The following is a 15,603-nucleotide window of genomic DNA, read 5'->3' on the forward strand; positions in this document are numbered from 1 at the left end:
ATTAGATAGATATATTTAGACTTAAATTATAAAGATGAGGAAGAACAATGAGGATCCTGACTCCACCACTAAAGTTAGCAAATTAATTAGCTCAGATTGGTGTAATTATGATTACATAACATCGATTCAAAACAAAAACATGCAGCCAAACGTTACTGTAACTGTAAATTAATTAATATTTGTATAAGATATGGTTAAATGTTGGTTTAAATCGTGCCTTTGAAAGAGGTTTTCACTATTTTTTTTTAATCTATTTTAATTTTGACTTTTTGCGGTTAACTTTCACTAACAGCGGCCATGACAACAATGAACGTTAACTACTACAAGTGACTTCAAAGATGCTGAACAGACTTCATAACGCTGCCAAAAAGTGTCCAGGTCGACCTTTAACACCACAAACAGTTTGTTTAAGCTGGTCTGAACAGCCTGGTTCAACATTAGCATAAAGCCATTGTTCTCACCGTCAAGTGCTTGAGCTTGAAGAGCAGACCTCGGCCGACTTCTTCTCTGTGTTCAGACCGCCAACATCTGCGCCTTCGCGCCCTATAAAATATACTGAGCCATACGTCATCGGGGATGTTTGCATTGATTGGTCCGAAAGTCACCAATCACAGCCAGCGGTGTAACTGTAAGCGCCACGGGCTAGAACAGCAAGCCGTAATAACAACAGGCACAAAGATGGCATCTGGCACAGCCTCATGGATGTGAGAGCAAAACAAGTCTGACTGCGTTTACCTAACGTTATGTAACTGCCAATTAAATCATACAAATATGTGATTATAGACACGCAACTCAGTATTTGTTGCACTGAAAGCAACCTAGCTCCTAAGTATCACTTTAAGAGGTACAACAAAGTAGGCTTTTCATGTTGTTGTTTTTTAAGTTATAGTAGTCTACATGTATTATAATTCCCGTTTTGTTGTTGTCTCTTACAGTGTGCACAATAAAGATCAGACAAAACTATTGATCACGTTTCATTTACAGTCCATTTTGCACATGTTTACATATTACCGTACTATAAAGACTTACTGTATGCTCATTACCTAACATGTATTCCATCCATTCTCTGTAACCCCTTACCCTTATGAGGGTCAAAGAGGGCTGGAGCCCAGATGGCACTGGGCAGAAGGCGGAGTACACCCTGGTCAGCAGTTCATCACAGGGCTGACACATAGAGACAAACAACTATTCACACTCATGGGCTAATTTAGAGTCACCAACTCAATGTCTTTGGACTGTGAGGGGAGTACACAGATGCAGTGAGAACATGCAATTCCACACAGAAATGTTAAAGCCAGAAACCTTTTTGCTGTCAGGTGACAGTGCTAACCACTGCCTGATTTCTAACGTAACATGTAAATGAAGCTGCCATCGATCTACTATATATATCATATCTACATTAGAAAATAATAATGCATCTAACTGGGACATATAGCACTGAGCACATACCTTTATTCCTTNAATATATATATATATCATATCTACATTAGAAAATAATAATGCATCTAACTGGGACATATAGCACTGAGCACTTACCTTTATTCCTTCATCATCTCTATTAAGACTTTACCCAGGTGAAAAAAGGAGGCCCTATACAAGTCCTATACAAGAGTAAATTGAATATAGTTTTGTATGGCATTCGTTTACAGTGTGACTCTGGGACAGATGGTTGTGAGTTTATCCCAGTTGGAGCTCACTGCATATATAAATGTATCTTATGCTGATACAGTAATTGGGATTATTTATTTTGTTTGCAAAAAGGCATTGACAGACAAAGAATTGCATCTTTTATACAAATGCTACATAGTGATATTACTTGGGGTCAGTAGAGCATAAAGAGGATTAATTCACCCATGAAATATGAAGGCGATAAAAAAAGTTAATTATATTTTTAGGTTGCTAAAGAGGGCCCGATGATGTATGATGTTTCTGTAAAGCACTCTATCCCTGTGCTCCTCTTTATTTGTCGCGTGACTCACACACAAAACTGGAGACTTGTCAGTTGCTCCGTCTCTGGACACAATACCATGAAATCAATTATTGTAGTTCATTATGGAATAACAGGTTATGTTCCATTTGAATGTTTACCCCAACATTAACACTTATTTTTCCAGTCTCTGCAATTGATAGCTGGAAATAAATGGTGACTTTACCCAATCAATGCCAAAAGGTTCATGAGTCATTAAACTGGTGATGGAATCATTTGTGTTGTACCTATCTGCAACCAGCCATTTTCAGACAGCCTCTGAGTGTGTCAGCAAGGTATTATCTCTCTTCGTGTCCTTAATATTGCCCAATATATGAGGTAAATTTAAGCTATAGTACAACAGATTCATCACTTGTATTAAGGCAATTATTTCAGGAGAGGTGTAAATTGATCTGTTGATTTATTTCATGTATTTACATTTCACCTTTCCATTATCCAACAGATCAGAATTTTTCTTCAATGTAACATTTTTCTTTTGTTGGAGCTCTTTCTTGGTGTAGGCAAAAACTACAAGAATGTCCTTGGGAGAGGGCGATGGTTCGGAGTGAAGTTATAATCCTGGCAGATGCATCTTATGAACAGTAAATGGTGAGGCAGACATCAGCTGCCAACTGCTGCCAGCCAAGTGACCCCATCAGTGCCAGAACAAAGAGGTGATAGATTCACAGGGGTGAGTGGCTAAAATGCTCAGTGGATGACCGAGGTTTGTAACACTTACTTTCAGTTTAGACAGTACTCCAGCATATGCATTAACAGAAGTGAAAAAGAAAAGACAAGGAATTTGATTCCAGAGGGGACAGTAGGTCCCTGAAGGCAGCTAATAGCTGTTAACTAACTGAAAACATTTGCATAAAAGTTGTTTAATCTCAACACTGACATACTGTATGTACAAGATATTCTTAATTCAGCATATTACAGTTATTTAAGTATGTATGATGGAAAACTAGCAGTACATTTATAAGGATCCTTTATATCATAAAATTAGGTTAATGTGGTTTATATTTTCTACAAAGCATTTAATGTCATCAACATCTTCACGCCCAACTGCAGAATTAAAAGCTGTTGAGAAAGATTATTTTAAGTGCACCTCTGCAAGTTCAGGAGTTAATTAGCATCACAGTATTGGTACTTTGCGAAAGAAAGCTAACAAGTTTTCCTTTTACACATTTTCTGCAGATCAGGTGTAATGTGCTGATGTACATCTTTAGATAAATGTTAACATGTTAAAATATACGCTTTTCTGACTATAGTACCAGATCAATCAGTACATACAATACAATGTAACCTTCTCCTGTCTTTTAATTGGCAGTCCCTGACCTTAGTGCAGATACAATGTCAACAGCTTGCAATGACCTGAATTCACACAGCTTGCCCAGTACAGGCATTAATCTTGGTATAGCTTTCAACTAAATGTATTGGATGTATTCAATGACAGACACTATTATACCAATCTTAGCCCTGCAAACAACCTGTCTGTCTTCATTCATACTCAACAAATAGGAATGGCACAGATGGGTTGGCATTATAAAGGATCTTATTTTAATTTAACTGCCTTATAACCAGCCGGCAGATGCTTCAGACAACAAACCCTCTGTAGTGAGAATAAGTCATAAACAGCTCTCTAATGTTCTGACATATTAGATTAGACTGCTGTTGCCGGTGTGGTACAAGATGGCATGGTGAGAGAGCCTATATTAAATCACAGAAAGACTTTATTCCAAACTGTTCTCTGTACATTCTCTCTCAGGCTGTTGGTATATGCTTTTAATTAAAAACTCATCCCTCTCCTGTGCAGGAACATGCAGTGAATACGTTAGAGGGTTAAGTGCTCTAAACATTAAAGTAAGGCCTTTGTGCCAGGACCACTGCAAGGACTGACCTTTAATTTACTGTAAAATTATTCCTGATTAGTTAGTTAACCTCTTCACATGTGAAATATAGTGTATATGAGCTCATCAAATTGAATAGCAGTAATGTAAAATTGTGGTTAAATGCTCCTACCTAGTGTTGGGTGGAGGAACTGACAAAAATTTCAAATGCACATACAAAAACCACATAACACACAACAGTTACATAATTCACTGACATGGTAATATGGTGGCATTCTAAAGGTGTTCCTGGTAACATACTGTATGTTTTTTGTTTATGGTAATATTTCAGCAGAATGTAAATTCAATTTGGCAATTAGGTGGAAAGTTTCATTATGCTATGATTAGTTTTCACTTATAATCCATCAGATAGAATGATAGAACCAAGAAAGCCTTATTATTTTAATGTCAGTGTATTATAAAATAGTTTTTTTGTATTGCACCACTGATTTAATGTTGGAGGGTGAAGTTCTGATATATTTTATGTTTCAAGAACCATTTTGCTAATAGACTTAAAGACTTATTGCAACATTTGGTATTTGTGCAAGGCAATATGATCCCTGTTGTGCATTGTACATGGCATATATTGAAAATAAACAGCAAAATCCACTCATATCATAACACATTAACAGTTTGTTGCAAGGGTCATGTTGTGATTTATGGCTACATTTTTGTGAGTTTATGTACTATATAAAATACATGCATTATTTTTTTCGTTCAGTGTGTTGTTAACAAAGAAATGTCTAAATTGAGTATTTGGCACTGAAATACTTGTTCAGTTTAAATATTAATGGCCCTATCAATAATGCAGTCCCTGTTGGCTCCCTGCTGTGCAGGTGCACTACCAACAGCATGGGCTTTGAAGAGCCTTCTGTCTGAGTCTGTCTCTTGCTTATCCACGTATGGCTTTAAACTACAGACACCCAGCTCCTGAGATGCTGAGTGAGAGGACAGACGGTTTCAACATTTACTGTTATCCAACATGTTCTGCACACACAACTAGTTTTGCCTTGGTGGATATAATCAGAGCACACAACACATGCAACACATTAAGCTCATTTTAAGATATTTTCATTAAAAACAGTGCCTTTTTTAATCTTACACTAACATCTGTTGGTAAGCAGCACAACATAATCCATTTCTGGCATTTTAAGTTGAAAAGCTTGTCAAATGTAAAGACTTTTATTTTGAAAAGCAGCCGAGCTACTTCCGACTGTTTGTGCTCTCTGATAACATTGTAGAAGAAGAGGAAAGGCCACGGTACTCTCTGCCGTCAGCGTCAACATTACACTGTCAGCATGGGGGCTTGTATGGCCTTGTGCTCTTTAGCCAGCTGTGTAAGTGTCTAAAATTAATATTCATTTTATTTGAGATGCTGTCGGAGGCTTTAGTTAGTTAGAGGAGCTGAGTAAGTAACGTGAAGCTACTGCTCATATAGCTCAAGTTAGCTCAACAAGGTAGCGACACGCAGGTAAATAAACCGTAAATGAGGAAGTGTCAGAGCACAGACATCGATAGTTATGGCGTTATAAACACATTTAAGTAGCTATATGCTGTGGTAGCTATCTTACAGGACAAGAGCAGCTGATACAGCTGTAGCGTTAGCTCGGATAAAAACAGGCCTGTCTGTAGATTAAATAAGGTGGAGTCTGTTTATGAATACTAACTGACTTGTGTGACAGACTGGAATAACCTGACATGGGCGTGATGCTTTTACACTTTCAAAGGAAATGAACTGTCATTAAGGATTACTCACCAGCCCAGTATTTGTAATGGAATAAAAGGTGTGGTTGGTATTACCTCCACTCATTTGACTGTTGTCTGATTTCTAAAAGCCTGTCTGTTTTTCCTATCACTCCTTCCTCGTCCTCTCCATCGCTCAGGCCTCCTGTCTGTGTGGCTCGGCGCCATGTCTTCTCTGCGGCTGCTGTCCATCTTCCAACAGCTCCACCATCACACGGCTGGTTTTCTCCTTCTTCTTGCTGATGGGCACCATGGTGTCTGTCATCATGATCCTTCCTGGGATGGAGGCACAGCTCCGTAAAGTAAGATCCTCAACTACTGTGCATGTTTTGTTCGTATGGGACATTTTGTGTATATATATAATATCTTATTGGAAGTAGTTGCGATGACCTACCTAAAATATGCACCAAAAACTAGGTCTCTAGTTTGAGTCCGTGTGAAATTGTCTGAGATAGGAACACTATGAGGAACAATTCACAAGGCTGCACTTGTGGTGATACACACATGTGCATGCAAACACATATGTGACACATTCATACACACACACGTTTCCCCTCTACTTTCACAGTCACTCACGGAAAAAAATAAATAAAACACAACCAGAATGAGGGAACTACGACATGACGTTACCGCAGTCATGTTTGCAGAGAAGATCACTTTCTCGGTAAGCTGACCTACAGATTTGTTTTCTCTGCTCTTTTGTAGATCCCAGGATTTTGCCAAGGGGGAAATACCATATATGGTATCGAAAACCAAGTGAACTGTGACATCATTGTGGGCTACAAGTCTGTGTACCGTATGTGCTTCGCCATGACCTGCTTCTTCTTTCTGTTCTGCGCCATCATGATTGGCGTCCGTAGCAGCAAAGACCCACGAGCACCTATTCAAAATGGGTGAGTGCTTTATTTAGCTTATTTGGATTCAGAGTTAGAAGCAGATTTGCATTTTCCACTTCCCTCTGTCTGCTCTAATATCGGTTTGTACCTGTTTATTTTCCAGGTTCTGGTTCTTTAAGTTTCTCATTCTCGTTGGGATTACAGTGGGAGCTTTTTTCATCCCTGATGGAACATTTCACACCGGTACTCACATGCTCAATTAAATTACAATAAACAGTACTAGACTTTCTCCTTTTCTTGAGCAAACACTGTCTATTCCTGATTAACAGTTTTAAGAAACTCTATCAGCTGTGACTGTTTCTTTTCCACTTCACAGTGTGGTTTTACTTCGGAGTCGTGGGATCTTTCATCTTCATTCTAATCCAACTTATTCTTCTCATCGACTTTGCCCACTCCTGGAACAAGGTGTGGGTAGAAAATGCTGAAAATAGTGACAACAAATGCTGGTTTGCAGGTACAGCATTCACTTGAAAAGAGGCCTTTCTTGTCAAGTTAAACAAAATTTGAATAGATCAAACAGATCTGCCAATGGCGTCCAAGTTGGTAGCACATTATTACACTTCTGGTTCAAAGCCATTCATGTTGATACAGTCTTAATTCATGTAATTTCCAGGCCTGCTTTCTTTCACCGTCCTCTACTATGCCCTGGCCATCACTGCTGTGGTGCTTTTCTACGTTTATTATACGCAGCCGGACGATTGCACAGAGCACAAGGTCTTCATCAGCCTCAACCTTATCCTCTGCGTCATCATCTCTATTGTCTCCATCCTACCCAAGATACAGGTACGGTGTGGACCAGCCTAAAAGCATGTCATGCACATTTAAAATTTATGAACGACTTGAGTTATTTTTTCTAGTCTCTGCTTAGTTTTCCATAGAAATACATTAAAATACTTTAACTCCTGTTTCAGTGCAACTTAATGTTATTTAACATTTTGTGTTTGTTAGTTTGGGCCAAATAATTGAGTGTGTTTTTTGCCCTGTTTTTTACAGGAAGCCCAGCCGCACTCTGGTTTACTCCAGGCGTCCCTCATCTCCCTCTACACTATGTATGTCACTTGGTCTGCAATGACCAACAATCCAAGTGAGTCACCTGTTGTCTAAGTCCACTGTTCTGTAGCTTTTGGTTACATGCTGTGATTACACTCACTGTTTTCTTTCAATATATGTATTCAGTGACTGTCTGCTGCACTATTTTGATCATACCGGTGAGTTTTCCATGGCATGCTATAGGAAGATAAAGCTGCTTTTCGCTAGTAGCTAGCACATCGTGTCATGTGACCTGCCTTTTCCAAGTGATTGGCAGTGAGTGTGGTGACTGTAGATCTATTCACACACGACATCGAAACTGCTTCTCTAGTACACGAATAGATTTATTCCATATCTCTGAAGAATGCAGAAAATGCTTCCAGAAAACTGTTAAACTGATGTCGTAACACTGCGCACACCTTGCATCACGACATCATGGGTTAAGCTTAAAAACATTAATATATAAAACTATATATAAAAAACTTTTAAGAAATCACTAGTGTGGATTGAACAAGCAAGCTGAAAAACATATCTAACTTGTGTGTTTGTGTGTGTGTGTGTCCTAGATCGAAAGTGTAACCCCAGCCTGTTGGGTCTAGTGTCAAACGTCAACACCACTCAACCGTCCGGTGACAGCACAACGATGGAAGCAGTGCAGTGGTGGGATGCTCAGGGCATTGTTGGTTTGATCATCTTCCTCTTCTGCACTCTCTATGCCAGGTAGGTTTAGTAGCACCTAAAACCACAATTTATATTTCATGTACTGTTATGTATTATTCATATTTTTGTAACATTGTCTGTCTTTGTCTCTTCCCTAGTATTCGTTCATCCAGTAATACCCAGGTAAACAAGCTGATGCAGACAGAGGAGGGCGGAGGATCAGCTGGAGAAGCTGTTGTGGGAGAGGACGGCATACGCAGGGCCGTGGACAATGAGGAGGAAGGAGTCAGTTACAGCTACTCCTTCTTCCATTTCCACCTCTGTCTGGCCTCTCTGTACATTATGATGACTCTCACCAACTGGTACCAGTAAGTATCTTTCATGAACAGATTGTCAATCATGTTGCATGTCCCAAAGAGTAAAAAATAGGTTTTATTCACAGCACACATTTTGGCATGCCATAGCAGGAAAAGCACAGGTGTAATCGACAGTAATAAAATCAACATCTTACATGTAATTATACAATTATTCCTGTTCAAATATTAAATAAACATTGATATACAGTATACGGTATGTGAGACACATACAAATAATCATTTTTACAACCAAATGTGATTCAAACACAATTCTTCAGATATGTCTGGTAAAATGAAAGGCTTTACACATTTGTTTGATACTTCTGAGTTGACCAAATGTTTTGAAATCTGTAGCTCTGAGAAGTTGTTGCACAGGCATTGTAAGCTTCCAGAATGGCCACTAGAGGGCACGTTACTTCACCTGAAAGTTGTCCGTTCTCTGAACACTGCCGGAAGGTCTTTTTCTAAAATCATCTCAGTTTTAGGGGGGAAAAAATCTCATCTACCACTGAACCAGTCATTCATGAGCCATATGTGTAAATCTTTATTGGTTCTACTAAATTGTACCTTTTGTGCTTTCCCCCCCTGTCAGACCAGACACCAGCACTCAGACCATGCAGAGCATTATGCCAGCTGTGTGGGTGAAGATGAGCTCCAGCTGGCTGGGCCTCGGACTCTACCTCTGGACCCTTGTCGCTCCTCTCATCTTCCCTGACAGGGATTTCAGCTGAGCACACCATGTCTTTTAGATAGTTTGCTTTGTTTTCTAATATATAGGAAGGATATTGTGAAGGAAATACTTTTAATTTATTTTCTTTTTTAATCAATCGCCTTTGGTGTTATTGTGTTTCTGCTGTGTTAGTCCTCTCGGTATGATCATTTAGAGTGATAATCACGACAGATATTTGAAAGTGTAGTTGATTTGTGTAGTTTATTTTTTTTGTAGTTAGCCTGATTGATGATGGCTTTGGCTCCAATAAGTCTTTTTTTTGCCAATGAATCACCTTGACAGGTAACTTCATACCTTCCACTTCGTGTGGTTGTGATACGACCGTATGAGCTATATTATCTTTTTGCTGAGCAACAAGGCACTTTCTCAATACCTCAGACATTTCAGTTACATATTCCCTTTTTAAAGGCCTGTGACGTCAGACGTCTCTGATTGGTCGGGTCTGGAATCCCCCTGATTAGCTGGACTGTTTTGGTGCTGGGGGCAACGAGGACATCCTACCTTGGGAGCCCCAGTGTGAGTTGAGTGTGAGACTTAGATAAGACTAATATGACACACCCTACAGATCATAACAGGGCTTCCCTTTTGCTGCTAGGCTGTATGCAAATCCACGTCACTACACCTTGAGCCAGAGAGTTCTTAGCCCACCACACTAATCTCACCTCTTCCTCATCTACTTCAATCTATGGTAATTTATCTCCGGTGCTATGCCTCTCCATGTCTGACTGGCCTTGTACAGCCACGGGCGACAATCTGTACCTGCAGTCTGTTTGCAGTGGTGAGACATGTATTGATCCATAGCAGTCAGCACCATGCGATGTGCAGCAGTTACAGTGCAGAAGGTGATGGTGAACTCCACACTTAAATGCTATTATTCACAGATCGTTTCAGAGCGTGTCATTGAGTCAAGAAGAAGAGGGATTTTTAATTGTCTCGGTGTACAAAACAATAACGACACATTTCAGTGCTGATAAATTGCTGTTAAATGGTATTGACTTTCATAGTATGTTAATGGTTGTAATGGTGGTACAGTCATTTTATGCATTATATAGTAAGTACCTCAATTTCAGTATAAGTTAAAATAAGATGAGAATCTTTTGTACCTGTGGAAAAAAAAAAGTGTTTTGCTACAATCCTGAGAACGGTGTACTTTGTCTTTGTTATGTTCTTTTTCGAACATTTCACTGCCCACACATATGAATCACATTTCTTGTTTCTTTGGCTGCATCATTCAGTATTGTGAATGGAGTTTTTCAACATGCTGTGAGAAATTGAAACCTTTTTTATTTCAATATTCATTTTATTTGTCAAACATGTCAAGCATATTGTATGTTACCACTATCAATTCCACTAAGAAGATTGTTTATGAAGAATTGCCATTGTTGGGTCACAGCACATAATATTTCAGAATGTTATTAAGTGCCTTTTTGTAGTCCAGCATTTCAAAATAAATGTATCACTAATGCTGACATGTGCTTTTTTATGCCTTGACTTACATTGTGCTTGTTGCATGCCATAAGGCATAGTCCTATGACAGGAATTAACATTGTATTTAATGTATAAAAACAGTTTTTAATAAAGGTGGAACTCACTCAGTGTCTTGATGGAGCCTCTGTAAAAGCTTTACAGTCATCCCATGAAAAATGAAACTACCTTAAATTGTGTACTGTAAGTATAAAAATTAGAAAATATCTGATAAACATGTTTTTGTTGCATTTCATATTGCACCTCTTTGATTTACAGTGGGGCATTAATTACTGTTAAGGTAATTAATATGTAAGTGTGATTTGGGTGCCCCGTGGATGTTATTGTTTGTACATAACACATATCTACAGGGTGCAGGTAGTGTGATGGCACCTTTTAATTTGTGTGCATCCCCTCAAAGATTTAGGTCATGAGGTACCAGAGTCGGGGGGCGAAGGAGGGGCAGATAGACACATCACAGCATGTTCTGTACTCGGGGGTGAATCATCATGTGTAGCTGACACTTCAAAACAAGCAAACCATATGCTAGACACATTGCACAGCAACTTTATATCTGATGCTCTGACATGCCGCCCACTGTGTTTCCCTGTTTTATGTTTAAACTTTAACATTCTTTCTCAGCATGTTGTGTGACTGGGGACACATTCACATCAGCCACTGTTGCCTTGATCCCCGTGGTGGAGGAAATATTCAGGTACTTTACAAACTTAACGAACACTACACTCTTTACATACAGTTACACGTAAAAGTCCTGCATTGAAAATTTGACTTAAGTAAAAGTATAATCAGGAAAATGTACATTCAATATTATTCAATGTAGTAAATCATATCATTAGATTATTATTACTCATACATTCATCTAAAAGTAAAATTTAAAAGAACTATTTTATATGGAACATTAATTAATGATTATTTTCATTACGGATTCATCTGTTGATTATTTTCTGCATTAATCGATTGTTTGGTTCATAAAATTTCTGAAAATGGTTACACCTTCATAATGTTTGTTTTTTTACAACTATCAGTCTAAACTTCAGAAATATTACAAATAAATAAAAATGATTAAAATAATGAAGTGGGAAATTGTGACACTTGCTGGAAGCATGAAATGTTTTTGCTTTAAAAATGATTTAAATGATCATCAAGACCAATTAACCTTCTGTGAATCAACTTATCAGTTAATTGACTAATTGTTTCTGCCGTAGCTGTATATACTGTTGAGTAGTTTCATTTATAACAAAACACAAGCTCTTTATATGTTGTACAGTATGCATTAATCTTAATTTGTAATGTAACTAAAGCTGTCGGATAAATGTAGTGCAGTAAAAAAAAAGAAAAGTGCAGTATTTCCCTCTGAAATTGGAGTACAGATGTAGAAAGTAGCAGGAGAAGAAAATGCTCCTCTAGTACAAGTATCTCAAAATTGTCCTCAAGTACAGTATGCTACTTGAGTAAGTGGACTCGTTCCACCACTGCTTGACCCTTTGCCAAGTGTTCGCTCTGCCAGTTAGCCTCCTGTGCCAGACGTCCGAAGCTTAATTAAAAGCACATGACTTGTGTATCGAGTAAATAATAATTATAACTCAGATAACAGGTTGCACCTCCTTTTGCCTAACTGTAAACTGACGCAGTAAATGTGTCTGACCCGTCCCCTCGTGCGGGTGCTGAGACAGAGCAGTGTGTGCCAGTGCTCGCAGTCTCTGCTGTGTTATTTCCTTCTCGCCTGGCTGGCAGACGTGGGCCTGTTGGTTTTGGCTGCTACAGTCATTCAATCCAGTTGGCACTGTCTGGAACTGTTCAGGACACACTACCTCCTGTCGACTTCCACCCTCCCACAACACCACCCCTCGCTCAGCCTATCCTGACATGACAATCCTGAGTTGATGAATTGTATCATAGTTTAGTTGTGGAGAATGAATTCTCATTTCCTTTACATATAGTGGAGGAAACAGACTTCCCCCCCCCTGGCAGTGAGAACAGCACATAACTGTGACCATAAAAAAAATAGCTGCAGGCAGTAAAGGTTTAAAAACAGTATGCAGTGTTTAAATGCAAATTGCAAGCTCAAATTGCATCAGAAGTGAGGGGATATGAAGTGCAAATAGGTGTTCATGTGCAAATGTCAAATGAGAACGTCACAGTAGCAGTGTGTGTACGTGGTATCACAATCAGTGGGCATTGATATGAACTACATATAGGATGTTAAAAGAGTGGAATTAGGACCTCACAGCAGAGTTATAATAGTTTCAAAACACACCAGCATCAAATAACTGCTGCAGATCCTGAATGAGGTTGTATGTCTGCAGAAAATTATGATGTAATTAGTTAGTATATGGACAAGATTTCACTGAAAGAAACAAACAACAAAAAGCACAGATGCAAACACTAGAGGAATGAATATGATGATGAAGTGCTCTTACAAACACTCTTTAAAACTCAGCAAACTCAATCTTTTTGTATTTGAACTCTCTGTTCCTGCACGGGACACAGTGCTTTATGTCATTGTTATCTTCACCATCAAATGCACAGACATTACAGTAAAGTCACTACCAAAACATGTGCTGTCATTCCCCTAACAAGACCAGACACAGCAGCATCTCCTCCAGATCAAATGTTTTGTGTTATATTATTTTTTATTGTTGCAAAAAGTCATCACATAATGTCACTCTTTACTAACCTTTACTTCCCTCGCTCTTACATCTTACAAAACTTACATCTTATTTTTTTCTCCCAGTGATTTATGTATTTATAGTAGGAAAACACCGGCCTGAGTTTCATGAGACTAAAGAACTCTTTGTACTATACTCTTACATTAGCCCCATTTGAAATTTAACAGCCTCTGAGCACTGCCAACAGCATCTGAGAACAAATTAGCTAAGTGTCATAAATTGCACTTTTATTTCCCCTGTTATCATCAGGTGTACAAGTGTGAACTCATTTTTTCTCCTAGGAGAGATTTAAGAGACTCTCCGTCTTTAGCCATTGGCTCCAGTGTCATAAATCCCACCTTCATTTCCTCTGTTATCATCAGATGCAATTTGTCGCTGTAATGAGAGATCAGAGGCTGTAATGTGCTGATTATGAACCACTTAGTGGAGCTCTGAAGCCATGCTTGGTTAGGCATCCTGGGATTTTTAATTGCAGATTGACTTAAACAATGGTTATCACTTGCAGTGTTATCCCTGACCTTAATCGTCACTTCCCCCTTTTTGCCACATTAGTTTGGAAATGCCAGCGTTTAGCTGCATTTTGCATTGTCAAGAATAAGGTCATTCTGTACGGCGAGGCACAGCTCGTCACTTCATTCCAGCTTTGTTTGTTTTATTATTACGATAAATGAACAGTACATAGCACAACTGTTCCTCAGGATTTCGATGAGCATTGTTTTGTGAGTGGACTATGCATCCCTGACCACCTCTTTGATAGAATGACTGGAAATGCCTGTCTGAGGTGTAATTGGGTTTTAAGAGTGGGATCCAGACCCATTAAATTATGTGCTGCATGCAGGGGAGCTAATTGAGTTTAAGCCCTGCTGGCATACTGCATGTGCACTGGAAACATTTACCCAACATTAAGCCCCAATTAGGCTTTTCAGGATGGGAAACTTGTTGCTGGATAATGGGAAGTGAAGATGCTGATGCCTGTCATTGTGTACTTTCTCTCCAGTGATTAAATTGTAGTTGTTTCTAATACATTTCTGAACTTGCACTGGACTTTTTCTCATTTTGTCCAATCACTTGCATTCTTCTCTTCTTGTAGTGCAATGCAGTCACTAGGCTCTAAGCTGGAAGTCTAAAACTCTGTGTGTGTTTATGTGTGTGTGTGTGTGTGTGTGTGTGTGTGTGTGTGAGAGAGAGAGAGTGGGGGCTCTCCTTTGCGCATGCTCTACTCCTGCTCAGAGGAGCAGCTAATGCAGTTATATAACAGTCAGTGCAGCCGGCGTCTGCTGTGAGCCAAATGCCAGGCCAGTCTGGTTACATAAGCCTGTCAGAGTCATATTGTAGCAGTACGGAGCGCTCACACCACAGCGTGTCCCTGCACTCCTTCCACTGTCTCCTGCTCTGTCTCTCACTTCCTCCCACTGTCTTACTCTGCTCTCCTCTTTTTTTTTTTCATGCTACACCCCTCCTCCCTCCCACTTTCCCTTCCCTTTCCTCTCCTCTTTGCTGCGGAGTTGCTCTCAACACCAGGAACAAAAGAGTTGCAGATGCACCGACAGCTCTGAAAAACATGAGACACAAAAGAGTGGGACTATCTGTACGCTTGCAAGCAGAGAGGACTGCAGTTTCTCCTCCATCGCACATCTCCAGACACGTAAATCACTTGTTGTCTCGTAGTCCTCTACCTGTGCATCATGACAGTGATTTCAGTCAGGTGAAAAGACGATTCAAGCTGTCTTTAAGAGCACCATTTGATCTCCAGGATACCAAAGTCTCAAAGACTGCTTCCCTCAGTGACCTTTTACTGTATCTGACCTCTCACCCCCACTCTGCACACTCCAGGTCCCTCAGGTATGAGGAGGTCAGCAGGATATTCACCCAGAGCGCTGACATGTGAGCAAAGCATTGCGAAACACTGTCTGTGACCCCTAAACAGTGCACACAGTCATCCAGGGGAAGTTAATTGATTTGTGGCCTCAGATCCTGACCTCCATTATATCTCCTGTGTGTGATGCCATGTCAGCATCACTTTAGGCAGGCTATTCATTCTTGTGGTATAGCAAGGAGGTGTTTGTGTGTGTGTGTGGTGTAAGTCAGTGGAGATGAATTATTGCTGCTGGATCAGAGGTGTGAAGTAAACCGCATCAGTGAGTGCATGATTACTCCAAAAAAAAAAAAAAAAAAAAAAA

The 15,603-nt window shown here is 39.5% G+C and overlaps 2 protein-coding genes across 2 annotated transcripts in view; one reads left to right on the forward strand and one right to left on the reverse strand.

Moving 5' to 3' along the window:
- The window catches only part of stmn1b (stathmin 1b), a 2,628-nt gene extending 2,073 nt beyond the window's left edge, over window positions 1-555 (reverse strand). Inside the window, exon 1 of the mRNA XM_010754407.3 lies at window positions 462-555. The gene's annotated coding sequence lies outside the window, so the exon portion shown is untranslated. The remainder of the gene's footprint in view (window positions 1-461) is intronic.
- Window positions 556-5,055: 4,500 nt separating this feature from the next.
- On the forward strand, window positions 5,056-10,867 carry serinc2l (serine incorporator 2, like). The gene is made up of 10 exons (XM_010754397.3): window positions 5,056-5,192; window positions 5,739-5,900; window positions 6,304-6,491; window positions 6,598-6,677; window positions 6,811-6,948; window positions 7,108-7,277; window positions 7,488-7,578; window positions 8,090-8,243; window positions 8,342-8,551; window positions 9,132-10,867. The coding sequence occupies exons 1-10, from the start codon at window positions 5,154-5,156 to the stop codon at window positions 9,268-9,270; spliced, it is 1,371 nt and encodes a 456-aa protein (XP_010752699.2). The 5' UTR covers window positions 5,056-5,153; the 3' UTR covers window positions 9,271-10,867.
- Window positions 10,868-15,603: the final 4,736 nt, after the last annotated feature.

Source organism: Larimichthys crocea, chromosome XIII (assembly GCF_000972845.2).
Source record: "Larimichthys crocea isolate SSNF chromosome XIII, L_crocea_2.0, whole genome shotgun sequence".
Classification (NCBI taxonomy): Eukaryota; Metazoa; Chordata; class Actinopteri; family Sciaenidae; genus Larimichthys; species Larimichthys crocea.